At 36.1% G+C, this 21,209-nt stretch overlaps 1 protein-coding gene across 1 annotated transcript in view; it reads right to left on the minus strand.

Annotated features, from left to right (window-relative positions):
* CFAP47 (cilia and flagella associated protein 47) overlaps positions 1-21,209 on the minus strand; it is a 360,991-nt gene that overhangs the window by 101,814 nt on the left and 237,968 nt on the right. The window contains exons 45-49 of the mRNA XM_090264123.1: positions 19,738-19,935; positions 8,770-8,966; positions 7,673-7,816; positions 6,721-6,894; positions 3,162-3,273 (exon numbers count right to left, since the gene is read on the minus strand). Of these exons, the coding sequence (XP_090120249.1) occupies positions 3,162-3,273; positions 6,721-6,894; positions 7,673-7,816; positions 8,770-8,966; positions 19,738-19,935 (825 nt within the window). The remainder of the gene's footprint in view (positions 1-3,161; positions 3,274-6,720; positions 6,895-7,672; positions 7,817-8,769; positions 8,967-19,737; positions 19,936-21,209) is intronic.

Raw genomic sequence — 21,209 nt, forward strand, 5'->3', positions numbered from 1 at the left:
CCTTGCCCTTCAGTGTGACAATTCTCTCAGAAGGTTCCCAGTGAGGTTCCCCACATCTCAGGGGTAATCTGACACCTGGATTACTGTTTATTGACTTTCTCCCTTCAGCATCTTACAATAAGTTGTCATTTAATGCCATTGATAGGTCCTGTGACTTTAAGTGAAATGACATATAACAAAACCAATATTATCATAGGCTAATTGATATAAACAAGCAATATGTTCTTACGTTGCCCTGGCTGGTTTGGCTCAGTGGATTGAGCGTCGGCCTGCGAGCTAAGTGTCGCTGGTCTGATCTTCCAGTCAGGGCACATCAGAGAAGGAAAACTCTGACTCCAAAAAACCTCCGCTGCCTTGCGGCATACCTCTTCAGGGGAAAGGCTAAGGGAGTAAACCCCAACAGAAAATCCGGAGCCGGAGTCCCTAAGGCGGTTTGACGTGTAGTCAACACCGGCAACTCCTGCGGCGCACCTGAAGCCAAGCTGTATTGACTCCGTCTTTCCCTTGGACCCTTCAGCTGCGAAGAGAGGGGGGGTCTGCTGCATGGGCAACAGCAGACCCTCCATATCACCCTGCCCAGGCTCTGTAGCTTCAGCTTCACTGGAGAGGACACTCCAGCGTCATCGCAAGATGTCGATTCAACACGGGAGGAGACAGATACCGTGTCACTCCCAAGTCGGACTGCACAGCCATTCTCGGCGGTGCAGATGGACTCTTAAGAAGCTACACCATCGTCTCTCGAGACGGACGGCTGCCGACGGATGTTCTTACGGCAGCCCATCAATGTTATAATAGAAGGACTGACATTGAATGAAAACATGCTATTTGAGGACATGCTGTACTTCATCATTATGTCATAGGGTTCCTGGGATCATCTCTCAAATTAACTGCTTGTAATTAAATCCTTTCCTTGGGCTTTGCTTTTGGGAAAAGACACAAACTAATATTAAGAATTGATCAAATAGAATATTGTTAAAGGCTGCAAAATGATGTCTCAGATTTCATTGCCTTCTCTTGTCCCTCCTATCTGTCTTAGGTATTACCTCCAGATTTCTCTTTCTAAAACACAATTCTAAGGGATCACACTGGAAAGAATGATCATGATCATGTCTTGCAAATATTTTTCAAAATTATGAAGCCTGCAAAACCTCTTGTGTAACCAGTGACATTTATTAATTCATCCTCACTTTACAGTATACCCTGAGTTTCCTTTCATATCCCCTAATTCCTGCTAAAGTACTTCAAACCAATGCATTAAGAGTCCATATCTGATTAGTGAAAATATGTATTGAAATATTATGGTCTCACCATACCCAGCTTGAAGCAGCTAGAGGAGCTCAAGACCTTCGCCAATTGTCCTTTATAAGATTATAAAGAGTCTTAAGTATGGGGGGGTGTGTGTTATTTTTTATTGTTATTAAAAAAGAATAAAATAGGAAAGGGTGAAGCCAGAGAACTTGTATATACGACCCATGGGCATGAACTGGGGGGCAGGGGTGGGATTGCTGGGGAAGGGGGTACTGGGCAGAGGGGCGCAAAAGGGAAAAAAATTGGAACTATTGTAACAATATAATCAATAAAATGTACTTAAAAATACAAAATAAAAAAGAAGAAATATTATGGTCTCAGAAATGCTGCCAAATCCAACAAAAATGACTATAGAAAGACATTAAATATGATTATTTAATTTTTCTTAGCTTCATTTCTATAACTTTAAGAGTCTGACTCAGAGACTAGGGTTTTTTTTTTAAATTTAAGGGAGTCATAAGTATTGCTAATTCAACAATGTTTCACAGTTTCAAGTTCCTCTTACATTCCTTCTCAGACATAGAACTCACTGCCTTTTATACAACACGAAACTTAGATTTATTATGTTTATAAAAAATAATGGCAAATAAGTTAAAATTCTAAAACTTAAAAAAAGCTACCATTAGAACTATCATTTGATGATTAAAATAAAACTAAAATTTATATTTCTTAAAATCAATTTTAATCTTCTGAATTACACAAAAATAGCAAAATATGGTATTATTGGAATGCTTGGAATATGTTCACTATAGCTCAAAATCTACTATCACATGGAGAATTATTAATGGGCTTTGTAAAGCCAAATGTCTGCAAAGTAATGGGAAGATTTCAGAAGATGCTAATGACCATGATGGTGGTTATATATGAGGTCAAGCAGAGAGTGGGGATGGGCAGGCTGGCTCTTCCTTCACAGCACATTCTATTACAGTGGTACTAATTGGATCATTGTTTGCCATTCTGAAAGTTTCCTTCTGCTTGTTAATGGGATCAGCATCCATTCTACTCTATACTTTCTTCTTTGGTGCAGCTTTCTATAACTTCTATGCTAGGTAGAGACCCTTTCCTAAAACATTCTTTATTGAGGCAAGCAGGGATGAGAGGTCAGTACTGTACTTTCAGGGCACACAAGATTGCTACTAGGTGTATGCTTTCTACACCTCTAACTAGTATCCACCTACATTACGATAATTTCCTCAGCAGGATCTAACCACCATGGGGCACTTAATTTTCTTCCAAATAGGATAACTTACTCCTTTGATGAATCACAGCCTCTGTTCTTCCATATTACTCTTGTTCACACTTTTCACCACACTTCCCGAAAAAGCTTGTAAGATTAACCTTTACCCTCATTCCCAAGCAAGCAATTCTATTCAGGGACCACCAGGGTAATTTGTATAAATGAATGCTTTGGAAGACACAGAGTTAAGAAAACTTCATACAAACCAAAGATTTTAACCTATTGTTCATGTATCAATTAAGTGCATGTATGTTTTTATTATTCCTAGTCCTATAAAAAGAAATTCTCATAGGATGTAGTCTGGTTCATAAACTGGTATAACTATTTGAAAATATCACAATTTTAAATGTAAAATCCCTCAATTAAATATTTCTACTTCTAGGAATTTGTCCCACAAATAAATTCAAATAAACGGTCAAGAGAGTATAGCCCTAGACATAAAATGTGTCCCCAGAACTCTGATCATTTAGAGAGGTAATGACTGGAATGGAAAACTAAATTTCCCTCTGGGTCATTTATTAGAAAGGGAAAAGGTAAATTACATTTTAAAATTTCTTCTCTTCATGTTTCTGGACTTGTGTGATCATTAAAAATATTCTATTAATGGTTTGGTTACCTTTGAATACACCACGTTTCCAAGAGCTTATGTGTAGAATATATGGACATACACTATCAGGCTTTATGGTGATGTATCGATTTCCCCACAGTATTGGAATATCTGAAGATACCTGGAAAAGAGAATTCAATATCAAGAATTATATACCAGCATTTACATGAAATCAGTGTAACAAGCCAAAGAACAGAAAAAAATGAAATTTAAACACTTTCATTAAAACTCTTCACTTTTAAATAAAAAGCAAGCCAAAAATGCTACATACAGTAAAAGAAAAATCTGAGACCTATGAAAAAATAGAAGAGATTCTTACAAAGAGAACAATGTTTATTTTCTGTGGCTACTTGTAGCAATATCATTGATGCTTAGACAATCTGAGTGTCTTTTACAGGCCATTTCTTTATGCAATTTGATGCACAAAGAATGAAGCATTTCATTGAATTTCTACATCAATATGAATAGAGCATATAAAGAATATTTAAGCAACACATGTCCACAACTCTAGTTAAACCCAACTTTCAGCATACTGAATATTTATATCATGCCCCCTCCACTGGCCAGTCAAACGCTAATCTATTTTGTGTCTCTATAAATTTGCCTAGTCTGAACAATCCATAGAAAAGAAATATCATACAATATGTGGTCTTTTGTGACTGGCTTTTTCCACTTAGCATAATGTTTTCAAGGTTCATCTATGTTGTGATATATATCAATACATCACTTCTTTTACTGATGAATGGTATTATATTGTATGATATGGTACATTTTGTGTATCCATTCATAAGTTGATAAAAGTTTGGGTTGTTTCCATTTTTGTCTATTATGAACAACGCTGTTATGAAAATACGTACAAGTTTTTTAGTGGACATAGGTTTTCATTACTTATGGACATACATCTTGGAGTGGAATTGCTCAGGCATATGATAACTCAAATGTTTAACCTTTTAAGTTACTGCCTTCCAAAATTGGTTTCCAAAATGGCTATAGCATTTCTTTCTCATCAACAACACATGATGATTCTTACTTTTCTTTTTACATATTCTCTCAAAGTTTATTGTCTGTTACTTTGATTATAGCCATCCTAGTGAAGTGGTATCTCATTGTGATTTTCATTTACATTTCCTTAATGACTAATAATGTGGAATATCTTTTCACCTGCTTATTGCTCATTTGCATAGTATCTGTAGAAATGTCTATTCAAATTCTTTGCACATTTTACAAACTGTATTACTTATTATTTTATTATTGATCTTTACATACTCTAGAAATAAAGCTCTTATCAGCTATATAGCATGTGGATATTTTCTCTCACTATCTGGTTTGATGTTTCAGTTTCTTCAAGGCATCATTTGAAGCACAATCATTCTAACTTTGAAGTACAATTTACTCATTGTTTTGTCACTTGTGCTTTTGCTGTCATATCTAAAAAATAATTGCCTAGCTTAACCCAAGGTTATGAAGATTTACTGCTATATTTTCTCCTATTATTTTTAATTTTATCTATTAAATTTTGATCTATGATTCATTTTTAGTTTACTTTTGCACATGGTATGAATTAGGGGTCCAAATTCATTCTTTTGTATATGACTATGCAATTATCTCAGCACTATTTTTTAAAAACACTTTTCTGTTTCACTGAATTCTCCTGGTATCTTTGTCAAAAATCAATTAACTATTATTATAATATTTATTTCCAGACATTCTATTCTATTTTAGTCCATTTATCTACATGTTGAATAGTTTTGGCAAATGTCCTGAGGATAGAAATACAAAAATATTAGGAAGACTCAGAACACATGAACAGTATTATCGATACTTCAATGAAATAAAATTTAATTAATTTAATAGACAATATCTTTAATTACAGAAAAAACTTCACTAAAAAGTTACACTCTATAAGTAAAATAACCAGGTTCTTCAGCCTTATTTGTAATAGAAATACAGACCTTAATTATTGCTGTTTCTGAGAATAATTTTGTTATGAATAGAATCCCACTTCTACATTTAATTAGATACAGTTAATATAGCATGATTGTTACTTCTAAAAGCCTACATTCTACATTCTGAAGAATAAAGTATCAAAAACCTATAGACATCATCTCCACCATAGCAACAAAATGAAATAGCCAATATTATGAAATTGCAGATTTTTCTTTAACCTGTTTTCATCAAAATCTTGCTCACCAGTAAATTCTGGAAGGGGAAAAGGAGTGGTAGAAAAATAATTTTTTTTCTGATTTTTAAACAGTAAATCCAAAGGTCATGATTTTTCCTTCCTTCCTTCCTTCCTTCCTTCCTTCCTTTCTTCCTTCCTACTTTCCTCCTTTCCTTCCTTCCTTCCCTCTCTCCTTCCAGTTTTAAATGTCATATATTACACTTGCAACTGCTCATTAAATAAAACTTCCTTAAAAACTACTATGTGTTTGATACTATGATTTATGTTAGTTATAAAGATATGGATAAGAGAGGCATGCCCTTTTCTCACAGTTTATAATGTAGTGGAGAATAAACAATAGGCAATAGCAATATGAGGCATGTATAATGGTGAGACAGGTACAGAAGGCATCTATTCCAGGTTTATGGGATTAGGGAAGGGTTCTTGGAAAAGTGGCATCTAGGGCTTGCCCTAGACAATGAAAAGGAGTTATACAAACCCAGGGACATGGAAGGTAGGGAGTTGGATTGAGATTTCCAATGGTAGCAAAAGGAAATGTTGTATACACAGGCCTAAGTGTTGCTGGAACCAAAAGTGGCAAGAGATGACGCTGAGTAGATAAGCTTCTGAAGGACAGTAAAAGACACTTCGAGGAATATGTACTGCATCTTGGAAGGGAAGAGATGACACTGAAGTTATAACAGAAGAGTGACAAAAAGATTTGTGTTCATAATATTACTCCATCTGGAATCCAGCAAAAAAGGAAGACAAATACCAAAGCACATATTTTTCAAGATTATAAAAAAAAGAAGAAGGTAAATCCAGAGAATTTCCGAACTTTGACAGTAACCTCTAAAACTGAATTCAGGCACCTGTGATGGATAGATATTTGAAACTTCTTTTAAGGACTCTATTGAGCACACAACAATTTGTAGATAAATATCGGAGTGGAGAGTGGAAAATTTATTTTGTGATTGGCTGAAACAAATCAAGCCAGGAAAGCTAAGTGCAAAACTTCATAAAAAGAAACACGCAAATAAGTAGGCATTTCTTCACATTCTCATCATCATTCATTCTGATAAATGATAGAATACATGTTTTAAATGTGTTTATATGTTTCACATTAAAATTTCAAAACCTCTTTAGAATCCTTTTAAAAATACCTTTTATTATCATGTACAATTTCTTCAAGTGAAAATACATGTGATCCAAATAAGATTTGAATATGTCTTATGATTACATACTAATACTTAGAAATAAAACTTGATAGAACTATTTCAGCTTTATAATTGCAAAGAAATTCAACAGCTGTTAGATTAATAAAAAGTAGAATTTTAAACATTCTCTAGAATCATTGCTTCACCTTTTCATATAACTCAGTATACTCCTACTAAAAAATAATCTTACCTCATATGTAACAATGTCCTTTGTAAAATTGGGCACAATTATGGTTCTATCTTCTGGGATCCCCACTTTACAGTTTGCAACGATGTGCTCCAAGGCCACGGGTTTTTTGCCAACGCCTCTCAAGGCAATGATATGCTCCGCACCATCTCTTTTACTTTGTAGAGTAAGTGTGCCCTGTGACAAATGAACCAAATTTCAGCTCTACAGGAGTCACAGTTGAATGCCATACAACCTCTACTATCCTATTAATCTTGAATTTCATTAATGAAATAAGCATTCAAGGGGTTATCAGCCATTGACTCTTCCAGGTAATGTACAATACCTCCACTGAAGAAATAAGATGAATTTCCTGTGAAAACCTCATTATTTCCTTTACTTTTTCTAAATATAGAGTTTAGATAGGCATTCTCTTACATAGCAAGTATATGTGTGTTTATATCCTTGTTAAATAAACATGTCTTCAGGAAATAATTTCTGAAATCCCAACTTCCTTAGTGAATAAGAACAACAGGAGCAATGATTTTACTTTGTTAAGCATTTTATATAAAAGTAATCCAGATATAAGTAATGGCAGCCAAGGCATTGCAATTTTCAGAATGTTTATCCCTCAAGTTAAAACACTTATTAGAGTTTCTAGCAGAGTGAACACAAATGATCAAATTCATGAAAATATAACTTATCTGAAAAAAGATTTACCATAAATTATATAGGTTAATATCATACACTGTTTTATTGACACATTAATACTGGGTAAAGATAATCAAGAAGTTTATACCATGCCCTGGTTAGTGTGGCTCAGTGGGTTAAGCACCGGCCTGAGAACCGCAAGGTCACTGGTTTGATTCCCAGTTAGGGCATATGCCTGGGTTGCTGCTGTGTCCCCTTTCCTTCTCCCTTCCTTCCCCTCTCTCTAAAAATAAATAAATAAAATCTTTAAAAAAAAAGTTCATACCGTAACGTCTCCTTGAAAAACAGGTTTGAATTTGAGAGGATAGTTTGAAGTTTCACCTGGCTCAATAGACACATCAGAAGGTCCACTAAAACCTTCTCCTTTTATAGTTGCTCGGTATTTGCATTCCTTCTTGGTATTATTAGTCTAAAAAGCATAAAAGAGGCAGAGAAATATCAGAAAGATAATATTTATGAAGTTGAATTACATATTCTTGGTACTTTTCATAAAATTATATATTGTCTTTTTAATTCCATTTTTTAAGGATCACCATTTGAAAGTCATATTTGTTAAGGAAAACTATCAAAAGTGTGACTATAAGGCACAAGGATGACTATATGTTCTTTCAGTTTCATACAGGAGCATTGCCTAACAGGTAGATCTGTGGATTAATTAATATCTAACGAAATATTCCAGTGTTGGACTTACTAATGGTTTAAATGATAAAATGGTCTCGGGGTTACACATTTTACTCCTAATAATGGGTGATAAAACGTGTTCTAACTGCTAGATTGCTTACATAGAAAAGGTTACATATCTCATCAGAGCAAATTTTTGTGCTTTAAGCAGACTTCTGTTATATCTTTAATAATTAAAAAAAAACAACAAAAGACAACTTATCAGTCAAAAAATACAAAGTTCTTTACAATTAAATTACCTTATTCTATGCTATATGATCACTTTGAGTAATAGATAGCCAAGCTACATACATTGTTCTTAGATCCCATGAAATCACCTTAATAAGGTCAAGATCACAACTGAATTTGGAGCAGAGTGATCAGAGAGACCATAACTCTGCTTGGTGGAGCCAGAAAGCATAGCTTTTGAGTGGGAATTTGATGACAAGTTAAGGAAGTTAAAGTTACTTTCTTTGCACAAAGAGATTCAGTTAATTTTTTTTACACAAAGTGATTAATCAGGTGAGTAACACATTACATTTATATTCAGGCATAAAACTCTGACATCAATGTAGAGAAACAAACAGCAAGAGATAATGCATTTAGAAATCAGTAATAGTTCAAGATGAGAGTTTGAAGGACTTTAATTAAGATGGTGGCAGTGGAAATTAAGAAAAATACAAAAAAAATGTTTATGCTTACTATTGGAATTTCCTGGATAAGCTCTTTAAATGCAGGTGTTTCAAAATTAAATCCAGCCTCTGGATTTTCATCACTCACCACACCTTCAACGTAATACAGACGCACATCATACTTTGATATCAACAAAATTTTACAAGGGTAGCGTCCAGAATAGAGAGGAGCAAATTGTAAAGGAACTGGAAAAGATCCACCTGGAACTATGAAAATAATTTAAAAATAGTTTAATTACTTTAATGGCATAAATCCTAAAATTAATTTTGGGGTAAAGCAATATTTAATATTATTGTATTTAATTGTATAACCTAGAAGAGGCTAGTTTATGCCAAGGTAACACACTACCTCAAATCTTCAGGGCATAACAAGCAAGTTTATTTGTCAGTGACAGACAGGTCATTCATAGGTCAGAGGAGGGTCTGCTCCATAATGTCACTCAGGGACCCACATTGTGGAAGATGTACCATCAAAAATACCTCTCCTCCTTCTCCAACAGGTCAGTGGAAGTAGGGTGGCTAGAACTTTGCTCAAGGACTCACTTTTCAATGCTTAGCCCCAAAATATCACACATTACATTTAGTTGGCCAGAACCAGTTACATGGCTCTATCTAACTAAATGGGGGCTAAGAAAGAAGATAGATATATGGAATATTTGGCAAGCATTATTTTTCCAAGGTTTCTATGACCTACAGGTACTCTGTCCCATAACAATCAAAATAATTTGCAACTTGACCAACAGAAATAATTTTTTTCTTAGTTGATAACCAAGGGTAGGACAAAGAGACATGTCCAATTAATACTTTTCATATCACCTTGTTGTACCATTTACATTAACAGCTAATATTATTTCTTATGATGGGTATGCTATCTCTGTTCGTCCTTACCTTCCAAGCAATACTACTTTTCTCAGAAGATCAGCACTTTCTTATTCTCCATAAAATGAGAAAGCAGTTATAAAAATCTCTCAATGCTAGAGCAGGATGCAATATAAGAATATAACACAAATTTCACTGCTAATGCCAAAGTACTTACGTAGTAGATGAAACACGAATTATTTTTTAAAAGCCTAATTCTGCAAAGACGTTATCTCAAACCAAGAAATAAAGCTTATCAACCAATGGGCCAGGCAATTATTATGACATTAATTCATTATAATTTTCATTGACCCACACTTAATTCCACAAGTGTTAAAAATGGCAAACTTGTTTTCAAACACACTGAAGTTTGTACACCAAGAAAATCAGCAGCTCTGAAAGAATAATAACTGCTTTAAATCGTTTTTCAAATAAATTGAAGATTTATGTGTGTGTTACATGTTACATGTTCTATACATTATAAAATATATTAATTATATAGCATATAGTGCATATTGTATATTGCTGTATGCCATGTATTGTATGTTATATATAATGTTATATATTGTATATAAAAACACACCGTTGATGGATCATGTTGGAAATTGATGTTACATCTAACCAAACTGCAAGATTCTCAGCTGGTCTAAGGAGGAAATAAGTCCATCAGAATGTTGTTGCTTTTATTCCATACTTTTCAAGTACAAATAAAATTTTAGAATAAAATCTCCTTTTGTCATAAGGACTCCAGGCACATTTTATCATCTGTTATTCACTGATTACTTTCACTCTGGAAGAAGTATTTGAGTTGTGGCAATATTATTAGAACAAAACAGGTGAGATAATGATTTGATAAAAATGATCTGTTGTTTTGTTACAGAAATAATGAAACCTCATTTTTTCATGAAAATTCTTAGATTAGGTCATTTAAAGAAAATTAAACTGCTTAGAATAGGAAATTTAAGCAATTTAACAGTAATTATTATTTTCATCAAAAATAAAGAATAAGTAGCCAGTTAATAATAAACAATAATTGAAATGCACAAGTTAGAGTGTAAAGCTTCTGTCAAAAGCTTTAAGTTATACCCTGTTCCCTTTTTCCTAAAAATGTTCATTTCCTAATGATATTGAGTCAAAAGTGAAAGTCAAGGACATTCTTCTTTTTCTTCATTTACCAATTCTATTTTATTTCTGCACTTTTCCATGATACTTCAAACATCTTCCCTTTGTACATTTGGATCCAGTGAGCTCTTGGTATGTAAAATTTGTTAACAGGAGATTTTTAAGTGTACATTTTCTAACTCATGATATGTTCATGAGCAAAGACCCTAGGAATGCACAGTGCTGGCCCCTCTCTCTTACAAGTCCAAAAACAAATCTATCATAAAGTGGAATTCATAGAAAAGACTGTTCTATATTGAAGATATATTGATAAAAACAGTATTTGTTTGTTTTTCTTAAACAGATGATATAATTTGAGTCATGCCAGAAACATCAGTAGGAATACTATCATATATTCTCAACAGAAGTGGCTTCTAGATGAAGGTATACATCAGCTGGCATCCACATTCTCTTAGATGTAAAATAGTAGAGGCAGAAACTGTCTTGATTTTTAGAAACTTAGAAATTGTACTGGCCACATGGTGCCACCACAGTATTGTTCTCTTTTAGGAACATATTTTCTCAAAGTCCTTTCCAATTCAGCACTATAACAGATGCTATCCATGACCTGCCATGTCCTCTTTCATTTAAATCCTCCCTGCAGGTCAACAGCTTTATGGAAACCTGTGACATTCTTCTTGAGGATTTACAATGGTTACAGGAGGGAGCTCACACGTATCAGGCCAGAAGTGACCATTAATGCCTACAGCTGCAGTCCTCAACAAATAACATATCTTATTGGTGAAAAAATTAACCCAGCTTCTTTGTCTTTTGGTTAGAATAACTCAAGTGAATGCTCCACTAACTCCTAGAGCTCCCCTTTGGCAACTATTCATTTACACTCTCTGAATTGGCTGCATCTCTTTGCTGTCTCTTGCTTTCTCAAAGTTACTGGGATCACTTCTCAAACTACCAATCCCAAGATGTGGTATCAGAGTATGGGGTGCCCCAACCCAACATACAACCTTAAATACAGGAAAGAAAGCTTCCTGTCCTGGGCTTCATGCTTTCTAAGGCCTTACTCTGAATCCTCTCTGACATTGTCTCTCTACATGTGCAAGGAGTACATAAGCACAATGGGGCAGGCCTACATGGACCCCAGTCCCATCCATGTTCCAAGTTCATGGGATACCATTATTCACACTTCAAAGTGCTTTGATCCCATTTCTAGTGCTTGCACAAGACTCTTCCCAATGTGAGACTCCTGGAATTGAAGGGTAACTAAGAGGTGACTATTAAGGGGAAGGTGTGGACCAATAGAGAACTGAGGTACCCACACATTTGTACACAAGAGTCATTATAGCACATGTCAGAGTTGAAAGAAAGAAGAAAACAGGATGAGCACTGGGCCAGGGTAAAGCTAGTTGGTGCTGTCATATTCTAGTGCAAAACTATGAGGAGACCAATAATTCTAAATTCAAACTTGGCTCTTTCAGTTTCGTGTAAGACAACATTTGTCAATGTGAAATAATAGAATGTATTCTATTTAACTTTTTCTTAGTCTGATTTATTATTTTTAAAATTTAGACATATGGTATGTGGGCTTCCATATACACTTTTGACCTGGGCATCACAAATACTAAAGACATTCTGGACCTGTCCCTTCCATCCCTACTCTCCTCAGATGTAGTTCACCTGGGGACTTTTCTTTATAGGTGGTTCTGGTAACTGTGGCAGTTGCCAGGGTTCTGTAATAAAAAATAACCAATTACAGTGGTACCTCAGTATCTGTCGCTAATTCCCTCCAGAACTTATGAGGAATGCCAAAACAGACAAGTACTGAATGATTAATCATTTTCTCTCGTGGGGTAGTGTCATGACTAGAGAAGTTCTAGCACATGCAATGAGTCCTGAGTAAGCGCCAAGCACTGAAATATTTTTTTCTTGTCAAAATGCAATGAGTACAGGGTTTGTCAAGTTTGGAAGCCAGCTAGAACCGAGGTATGACTCTATATCTAAATTTATCAGATTACAGTCACTGAGGAAAATAGAGGAACATAAGAGAGAATCTCTCTAATGAAAGAATACTTAATTTTACATAACATTAGCTAGAAGAAGTCACGGTAATCTACAGTTTTTGAAACAACTCTTAAAAACATGCTATACTCAGATCATAGAATAGGTCACGGTTATAACAATGTCAATACTGCTATTTTGGTCAGCTATCCCTCCCTGCATAACAAACTATATCAAAACTTATTGGTTTACAGAAAGAGCAATTTATTTGCCCATGATTCTGTGACCTCACCTCATCTGGGAAAGCTTATCTGCTTCATGTGGTATAAGATGGACTCACTCATGAATTGGGATGTCAACTGGAAATGCTGTCCATAAGCTCTCTAAACTTCTATAAGATGAGCCTAGTATTTTTCATATAGTACAGAAGAATTACCAGTAGCAAAAGAAGGAGAGCTCTAATATACAAGTGGTTATCAAATATCTGTTTCCTTCACATTCCTTAATAATCCATTGATCAAAGCACGTCATGCAGCCAAAACCAAGGTCAGCAAAGGAGGAAAGACTACATAAAAAATGCATACAGGCAGACACCATCCACTTGGGCTTTTACTGAAACAATCTACCTCTTAACTACAAAGGAAGATACATGTATGAAAATGGTAGGGTGAAAGAAGCAATCTACTGAGAGTTTAAAATCCTGTTTTCTAGTTGTAGTTCCTCTCCTGCACTGTGTGACCTTAGGCAAAGAACCTAGACATTTTTTAAAAAGATTTTGTTTGTTTGTTTATTTACTTTTTAGAGAGAGGGGAAGGGAGGGAGAAAGAGAGGGAGAGAAATATCGATGTGAGAGAGAAACATTAATCAGTTGCCTTTCATACATGTCCCAACCCACAACCCAGGCTTGTGCCCTGACCCGGAATCGAACAGGTGACCTTTAGCTCTTCAGGAGAATGCCCAACCAGCTAAGCCACATTGTTCATGGCTAGAACTTTTTTTTCTAAAGAATGCAATTTCTTAATCTGTTAAAAGTCAAAGAGTGAGATTGAATTAGTAGCTTTCAAGCACTTTATTTTTTGGTTTGGGGGTCTTGTGTATGAACCACACCTAAGACAGAATCTCAACATATAAAACAAATTAATGTAGAGTTGATCTGGTTGAAGTAGGATGAGAAACTGGAAGCTTCAATTTACATCCACAAACCCCCTATAGCCAAACCAAAGTACTTTAAAAGAATGTTAGGGCTCCATAGAATATAATTTGATTAATTGATCTCTTAGGTTTCTTTGTGCACCAGAAATGTGGAAGTGACTAAATATATATAGTGAATTGATCATTAACTTCTATAATTACTTATTTAAGTATATTATTGGCAAACAACAGTCAGAAGCTCTTAATTCAGAAGATGAGGTATCAAGAGAGTGAATAGGTATATTTATATGAATTCACTTATAGAAATGAATTTATAATATTTATATGTTCTAAATTCATGTATGAGTAATTATATTTTCAGAGACTTTATTAGCTTATTTGCCAATCCCACTTCCCATCTAGTATTGCAAAGTTTTAGACTAGATGTTTTTTTCTATTTTACAAGTAAAAAGACAAACACATGTTAGGTGGAATTTTACCCATTTTAGTTACTTTACTATATTCTGATCAGCACATCTGCCTCACAAATACTCTGGTAAAGAGAGTGATAGATTCATTGTATACTAACAACTGCTCATTATTGAGTTTCTTCATGTAATATAAAAAATGTGAAGTGTGCCATAGATTTCATATTGTAAAAAAATGCTTTCAGCAATTACAAATATTTGGGTGTGTTTGATTTATTTTATGAAATGTTTTCATTAGTAGAAGTGTATTATAATATCATCTACTCCCAAAAACCATTTTCTGAAAATGGGTGAGCTGCTTATATTGTCAAATTTATTGTACTACTCAATAAAATAACAATAATTTAAAATGATAAAGACCCATACTAATTACAGATAGGTTCAATTTTTGAGATATTGGCTAAAATGGAATTTATCACTTCAAAAAAGGCTAAACTACTTTATTTTTCTAGCACCAGGAATATCTAAAATAATATAATATTGAAGGGTGAAAGAAAGGAAAAGGTTGGGAAAGGGATAAAGAAAAAAAAGAAGGAAGGAGCATCAAAATAAAGGAAGGAAGTAGGAATCAAAGAAGGAAAAGGAGAGTTTGGGAGATGTTAAGAGAATGGCATGTGACCTTTTGTCCTTGACCAGCTCCCAGTGGCTCAGACCACTGGATTTCTCACCCCATGAAATGTCTAATTATCTGCAAGCAGAGAAGACTGCTCTGTGGTTGGTTCCGTGTCAGATTTTGCTGAATGGCAGTACCTGTATATCCTCACAGGTGGCCTAAAGCACAGGAAAAAGGCCACAGAAAGGCATCAAAGTACTAAAGTAAACAAAGGGCAAGAATTACCTTTTTTTCTTCCCCAACACAGCCAAGTTAGCCGTAAAAAGTACAGGAAAACCTAATCTTATTTTGTTGGTCAGGTCTAGTAGGGACTTACTAATAATGTTCTGTCTGCTGGATCTCTCAGTTATTGAGAGATGTATAATTAAATCTCTCACTCTAATTGTGGATATATTCATTTTCTCTTCCATATTTGCCAATTTTTGCTTTATACCTTTTGAAATTATGTGGTTCAGTGAAAAAAGTCCAAAATTTTCCTGAACATTGGGTTATTCATTTTTGCATTATGTTTATTTGCCTAAAGTCTATTTATTCAAATATTAATATATTTATGTCAGCTATGTTTTGATTTGTAAATACTTAGTATATGTTTTTGGATATCTTACCAGGTAATTTTTTAAACAGCATAAAGCTGCATTACTTTATATTGAGAAAATATCAACTTTTATAGTTTAGTTGGTTTATATTTATCTTGATTAATGACATATTTGTGTTTAATATCGCCTTTTATATCTATCTTTTCTTTAGTTACTCTCTATTTTTTATTCTATTGGGCTCGTCAAGTTTTATTTCCTTTTATGTATTTTACTGGTTTAGAAACTATACATTCTTTTTTCATATTTTTTGATTTTCCCAAATTTTTAGCATTCATACTTTATATAAAATGTCTTAAAATAGCTCAGACCTGTTCCCTCCAAATATGAGAATTTTACATGCCCATAATGGCAATAACCCACTCCCTATAAAATTAATATTACTGTCTAGTGGTTGAGTTTTCTTTGTTTTTATACTACCTGAATTATTTGTTTTTATTATTTTCATAGCCAATGCTCACTGAAATTTACCCACATTTACCAATTATTTTATTAACCACTGCTCTCGGATCCCAATTCTTTCTTCTGAATTCAATTTCCTTCACCCATAAGTAGATCCTCCATTTGTTTTACCTAGCAAGTATCTGTGAGTTTTAAATCCTCTCAATTTCATTGTTGGGTTGAAAATATTTTTATTTCAACTGTTCTCTTGAGTGATAGTTTACTGGGATTTAAAATTCTACAGTGACAGTTAATTTGCTTCAGCAGTATAATTTCATTCTCTTCTGGTTTCCATTGTTACTGCTTTAAGTATAATTTTTGTTCCGTTGAAAATGTCTTTTTCTCTTGTTGTTTTTCACAATTTCATGTCTTTGTCATTCTATTGTTACATTATAACCCATTTAGATGTCACTCTTTTATCTTCCAGCATTAAAAAAAAATTGCTTCTGCCTTTTCTTTTCTCCCTAGTTCCTATAAATAGTAGAGGGTTATCTTTCCTAGATGGTCACCTGTACAGGGTTCTATTCCTCTATCACTTTGCAATGATCTCTTAGGTCTAAATGTGGACATAGCTCAATGCACATACCCATGGGACAATTTCCTGTATGGAAATGTATATATTTATTATATGTAAGCAGAATATTTTTCTGACATCCAACTAGCAGTTTTCAAATAACCTAGGGGAAAATTTACATTTCAGAAAATTTCATTAACTTCCTGTGAATGGATAAACTCTATTCCCACCAATAATAACATCCACTGCAAAAAACTTGGACTTCCCATCTCTGCCACCAGCACCAGATCCCACACAGCCTTGGTAGAATGATGTTCCTCCACATTTTTCCTTCCAGTTATAGTCACTTGAAGTCCAGGGGTATTGTCTTTTCAAGAGGGATACAAATAAACAAGTAATAAAGGGACACCTTAGAACTTAGTTCACATATATTCATTCATTACAAAAATATTTTTAAATTCCTACTATATACCAGGAGGCATGCAATAAGGAGGCACCTTTTTCTTAGTTTTCTGGTAAGTGTAGATAATAAATTTCTGAGAAAAAGACACATCATGGGACTAAATGGTTTGCTCTTTATAGCAAAATTATGTTTTAATTGCATATGAGTCAGCAGATGCTATTAAATGTGTTTTCCAATCAGGCCACAATAGCTCAATAATTATTGGAAATTCCTCATAGAATTTATGTAAATGGGTGGCTGTTATCTTTTCTTTCCATTGCTATTGAATTTTTGAATTTTTATACATCTTCATGGATTATTTAATGGAAAATTAACAGAGAGCCTACCATGGAGTTGTAGCTTGACAGTATTTTAACTAAGAAGTTTTCATTTTCATAAAATTTTTTAACAAGATAAGATTTCCAAAAGAAAAGAACTGAAATAAGATTTCACTTTCTAATTAACCCCTCCATGGGGAAGGAAGCAAGGGATTGCTGAAAGCAAATTAACTTCGTGTTTTTGCGTTTTCAAGTCTGAATACCATAAACTTTCTCTAACTGTCTTATAGTAAGAATAAAATGTGTTGAGGAGTTGATTTTTAAGGCATTATAGATTGATTTACTAAGTGTGCAAATTCGTTTGAATGAGCTATTAGCAAGCCAATAAACAGCACATTCTCTAGGACTTAAACTAGGGGGAAAGGCTTATACAATGTTTTATTAATTGCCTCCTTAAATATATTGTTGCCTAGTGTATGTTCACCTTTGAAGAGCTATAGAATGAATAAGACACTGGTGAAAGCTCACTTTTTTTTCGGCTGGCAGGTTCTATCTCCATAGATATAAAGTGATAAAGTCAAAGTAAGATGTTTATCTAACTAAAAATGTCATATTAAAATTATGAGGGTAAAGAATATACACAAGTCTTGGATATTACAATTATGTTGACTATGTTATAGAAAATTATTTGACTTAAAGCATATTTTGTTTGATAATACTGGACACAATCATGTCTCATTATTGCAAAGTGCAGCATAGAAAGGACCTGGAACTGGCAGAAAAACAAAACAAAACAAAAACAACCAAAACCCTCAAATGTTAGGACAGGACACAAACTGGTCACTGAACAAGCTGTAAACTCTTGATGGTGGGAGGACACTCAGGGGAGCGCAGCAAGATGAGAAAGAGATATCAATGAGACAGCAGTTATGTCTTTGATTTTCGAAAGTCAGAAGTCATATTATAATCAGGTACGTGGCCTGGAGAAAAGGGGATGTAGGTCAGGTGGATGCCAGCGGCTAATGCCACAGTCAAGAAAAGCCCCAGGATCCTAAGTTCAGGGGCAAGATTCCTGTTGGACGGGCCTTGGGCTGCCTACAACAGGTAGGTGACAGGAAGAGCACACTAGTTCCCAGGGAGGGACTCTGGCCACAACAAGCTTGGGTTTTGAGAAATCAAATAGAATCCTATGCCTCTACTGGACCGCACAGGACAGAGGGAGACACAACACAAGTGAGGGAGCATGTGAATAAGGAGCCAGCACTGTCAGATTTAACACTGGAATGGTACTCAGAGTGCAGGGATGTCACAGAAGAGAGGGGGTCAGCACAGATGGGCTCCTAGACTACAGGTCTGCAGTGAGAACTGGCCCAGGGCCTGGGATGAGGCATCTCAGTGTTAAATACAGGGGTCCCTAAAATTCACCAGAGTCCACGTTAGGGTAGGGGAGGATGGGACTCAGTACAGCACAGTTATGTTTCCTAGGGGATACCTTTGCATATCTATGGCTGGTAGCTAGTGTCTTAGTTATGCAAGTGGTGTTGGTTCTGCCAAGGCCCCAAGGAAATGGGAGGGGTTTTGACTATAGAATGGTGAAGAAAGAGCATACGGGCCTGTGCAAGGTTCTGTGAATTGTCAGAACCAGTTACCACACCCACTGCATCACAGGCCACGGTTGGGGATTTAAAAATAAGGCAGCAGCTATTTGCAGGGGGAGAACCATGCAGTTTGCAAGGGGATAACCATGCAGTTTGCAAGAGGGCATGCGGAGAACCATGTGGTTTTGAAATGGAAGGGAGAACCTTGTGGCTTTGAAAGGGTACAGGGCCATGCAGTCTGAAAGAAGGAAAGGCAGGCTATGCAGCCTGGGCTAGTAAGAAAGCCAGCCTGCTGCTGCTTTAATCATGCCAACTCCAGCGGACTCCAAAGCCTGGAATCGTGAACTTTTGAAACTCGGGACATATGGCAAGGATCTTCTTGGGACTTGTGCCCTTACTGGACTTTACCATTATCCACTGTAACATGGCACACGCTTTCCTGGACTGTTATACGGTAGCTGATAACAGCATATCCCAGACCCTGAAGGAGAGCTGACAGATAAGGGATGGGGAACTATTGGGCATGGTTTTGGTTTATAGCCTTTTGGGGAGCAAGGGAAGTGCTGGGTCCTGTGGGAGAACAGGGCTCTGAGCAGGAGTGCTCACAGCACCCCCACCCCCTCTTGGAATATTGTAAATAAAGACCTGTTTTCCTCAACACTAATTGTTGGGTTTTACACCAAGGCACACGTGAAAGAGCCCCTTTTTGCTCAGTAACATCAGCACAGAGGAAAGGGGTAAGGGAAAGAAACTGGACATTATCTTGAAATCTGCTGACAGTGTCACTAGTAGAATTCTTCAAAGTATTAACATAAGACAACATTGCCGTATGGGATACATTGTACACGCTTCCTGAAAAGTCCCTTGGTTCCACCACCTCCAGCAACCTCAACTGCTTATCCTACCCTCCACGATCCTCTCTGCCTGAGGATGACCTGCAACTTCCAGTAGAACGAACGGAGCCCACCCCTTGGCTGCTGCACTACAGACAGGTAGAGAATTGCTGGCTCCACCTGCCATGGTAGGGCATGGAAGCTGCATTCTATGGGGGCCAGGGAATGCCACCCTGAAGCCTAGGACCATTAACTCCCATGGAGTAAAATCTGGCAAACAAGAATAGGGGACAAAAGGTGAGCATACAGGTAAAATTCTTTTCCTTCCTCTCTCATATTGATTGCTTGGGGACCTTTCTTTTCAAATAGCTTTTCAAAATTGACACCCACACCCGATGAATGACCTGTTGCAGCATGTGCCATTCAGGGTGGCGAGTAGCAGACGCTGAAGCAGCTGCTCATGCATGACTCACTGCTTTGCTTCCCTTTGTCCACTTCCTTGTTCTACTTTTCTCACTCATTGCCCTGAATATGCTGCACCTCCCGAGTAAAGCATTACTATTTCCTTCCAGCCTCAGGTTTCATTTTTTAAGGGACTCAAACCAAGACAATGACTAACCTAACAATAAAGGACAGCATGATGATTTTTGCAGCATGGCATAATGCAAACTGCAATAGACAAAATATTTAGTAAACTTCAGCGCTTACTCAGGAGACTTGATGTGACCTCTTTCATGGCATCCTGAAGGGACTTAAATTTTCTGGGCTTGACTTTCTCCCGCTGTAAAATGGAGACATACAGTGCTGGCTTTATGCTGGGCAGCAGGGCTTTCCCCAACTGGGAATATGGGGATTAACTACAGCCCTAATCTGGAGGGAACTTTTACGGGTTCCTCAATCTCTTCCAACCTGGGATGACTCACCAAGTCTTGAGCAGGCTTAGAATCTGTACTTTGTCAAAGGTACTCAGGTGCCACTGGAGCACATACAGCCAGGATTAGCAAACCCTGACAATGTGGAAAGTACACAGGCTTTCAATTCCATACTTCTGGAACCACTTTCATTTGGAAGTATCTGAAGCCCCACTAAACAAGCAGGAGCCATAGATGCAATTTGCTGATGTAGTAATTGGCAGGTGCAAAGGGAGAGACCACCTTTACATTGACAGCTTCTAGAAATCATGAGATTTCTTCTTTCTTTCTCTGCCTTTTTGACTTGGCTTTTCTCTGTGCTGACCTCATTCTTGGAGACTCTTCTTGTTTACTCTTGCTTATCCTATCATCTTAGCCAACCTGGCAGGAAAAAAAAAGCCACCCCTTGCCCAAAATGCCAGCAAAACTGCCAAGCCTTACTCTCCCTGAATCAATTATGGTCGATTCAAACCCTGACACAATTTCTGTAACCACGTGAATAACACCTCACTGATCTGAAAGGTAAGCAGACAAGCGCTTAGCAGTTGGCCTTGAAGATCAGGATTATTATGGGCCCAATGCTGCTACTTCCACTAGACTATAAACTTCCTGAAGACAAGAACTTGATCTGAT

Source organism: Furipterus horrens, unplaced genomic scaffold (assembly GCF_987537825.1).
Source record: "Furipterus horrens unplaced genomic scaffold, mFurHor1.1.pri manual_scaffold_17, whole genome shotgun sequence".
NCBI lineage: Eukaryota > Metazoa > Chordata > Mammalia > Chiroptera > Furipteridae > Furipterus > Furipterus horrens.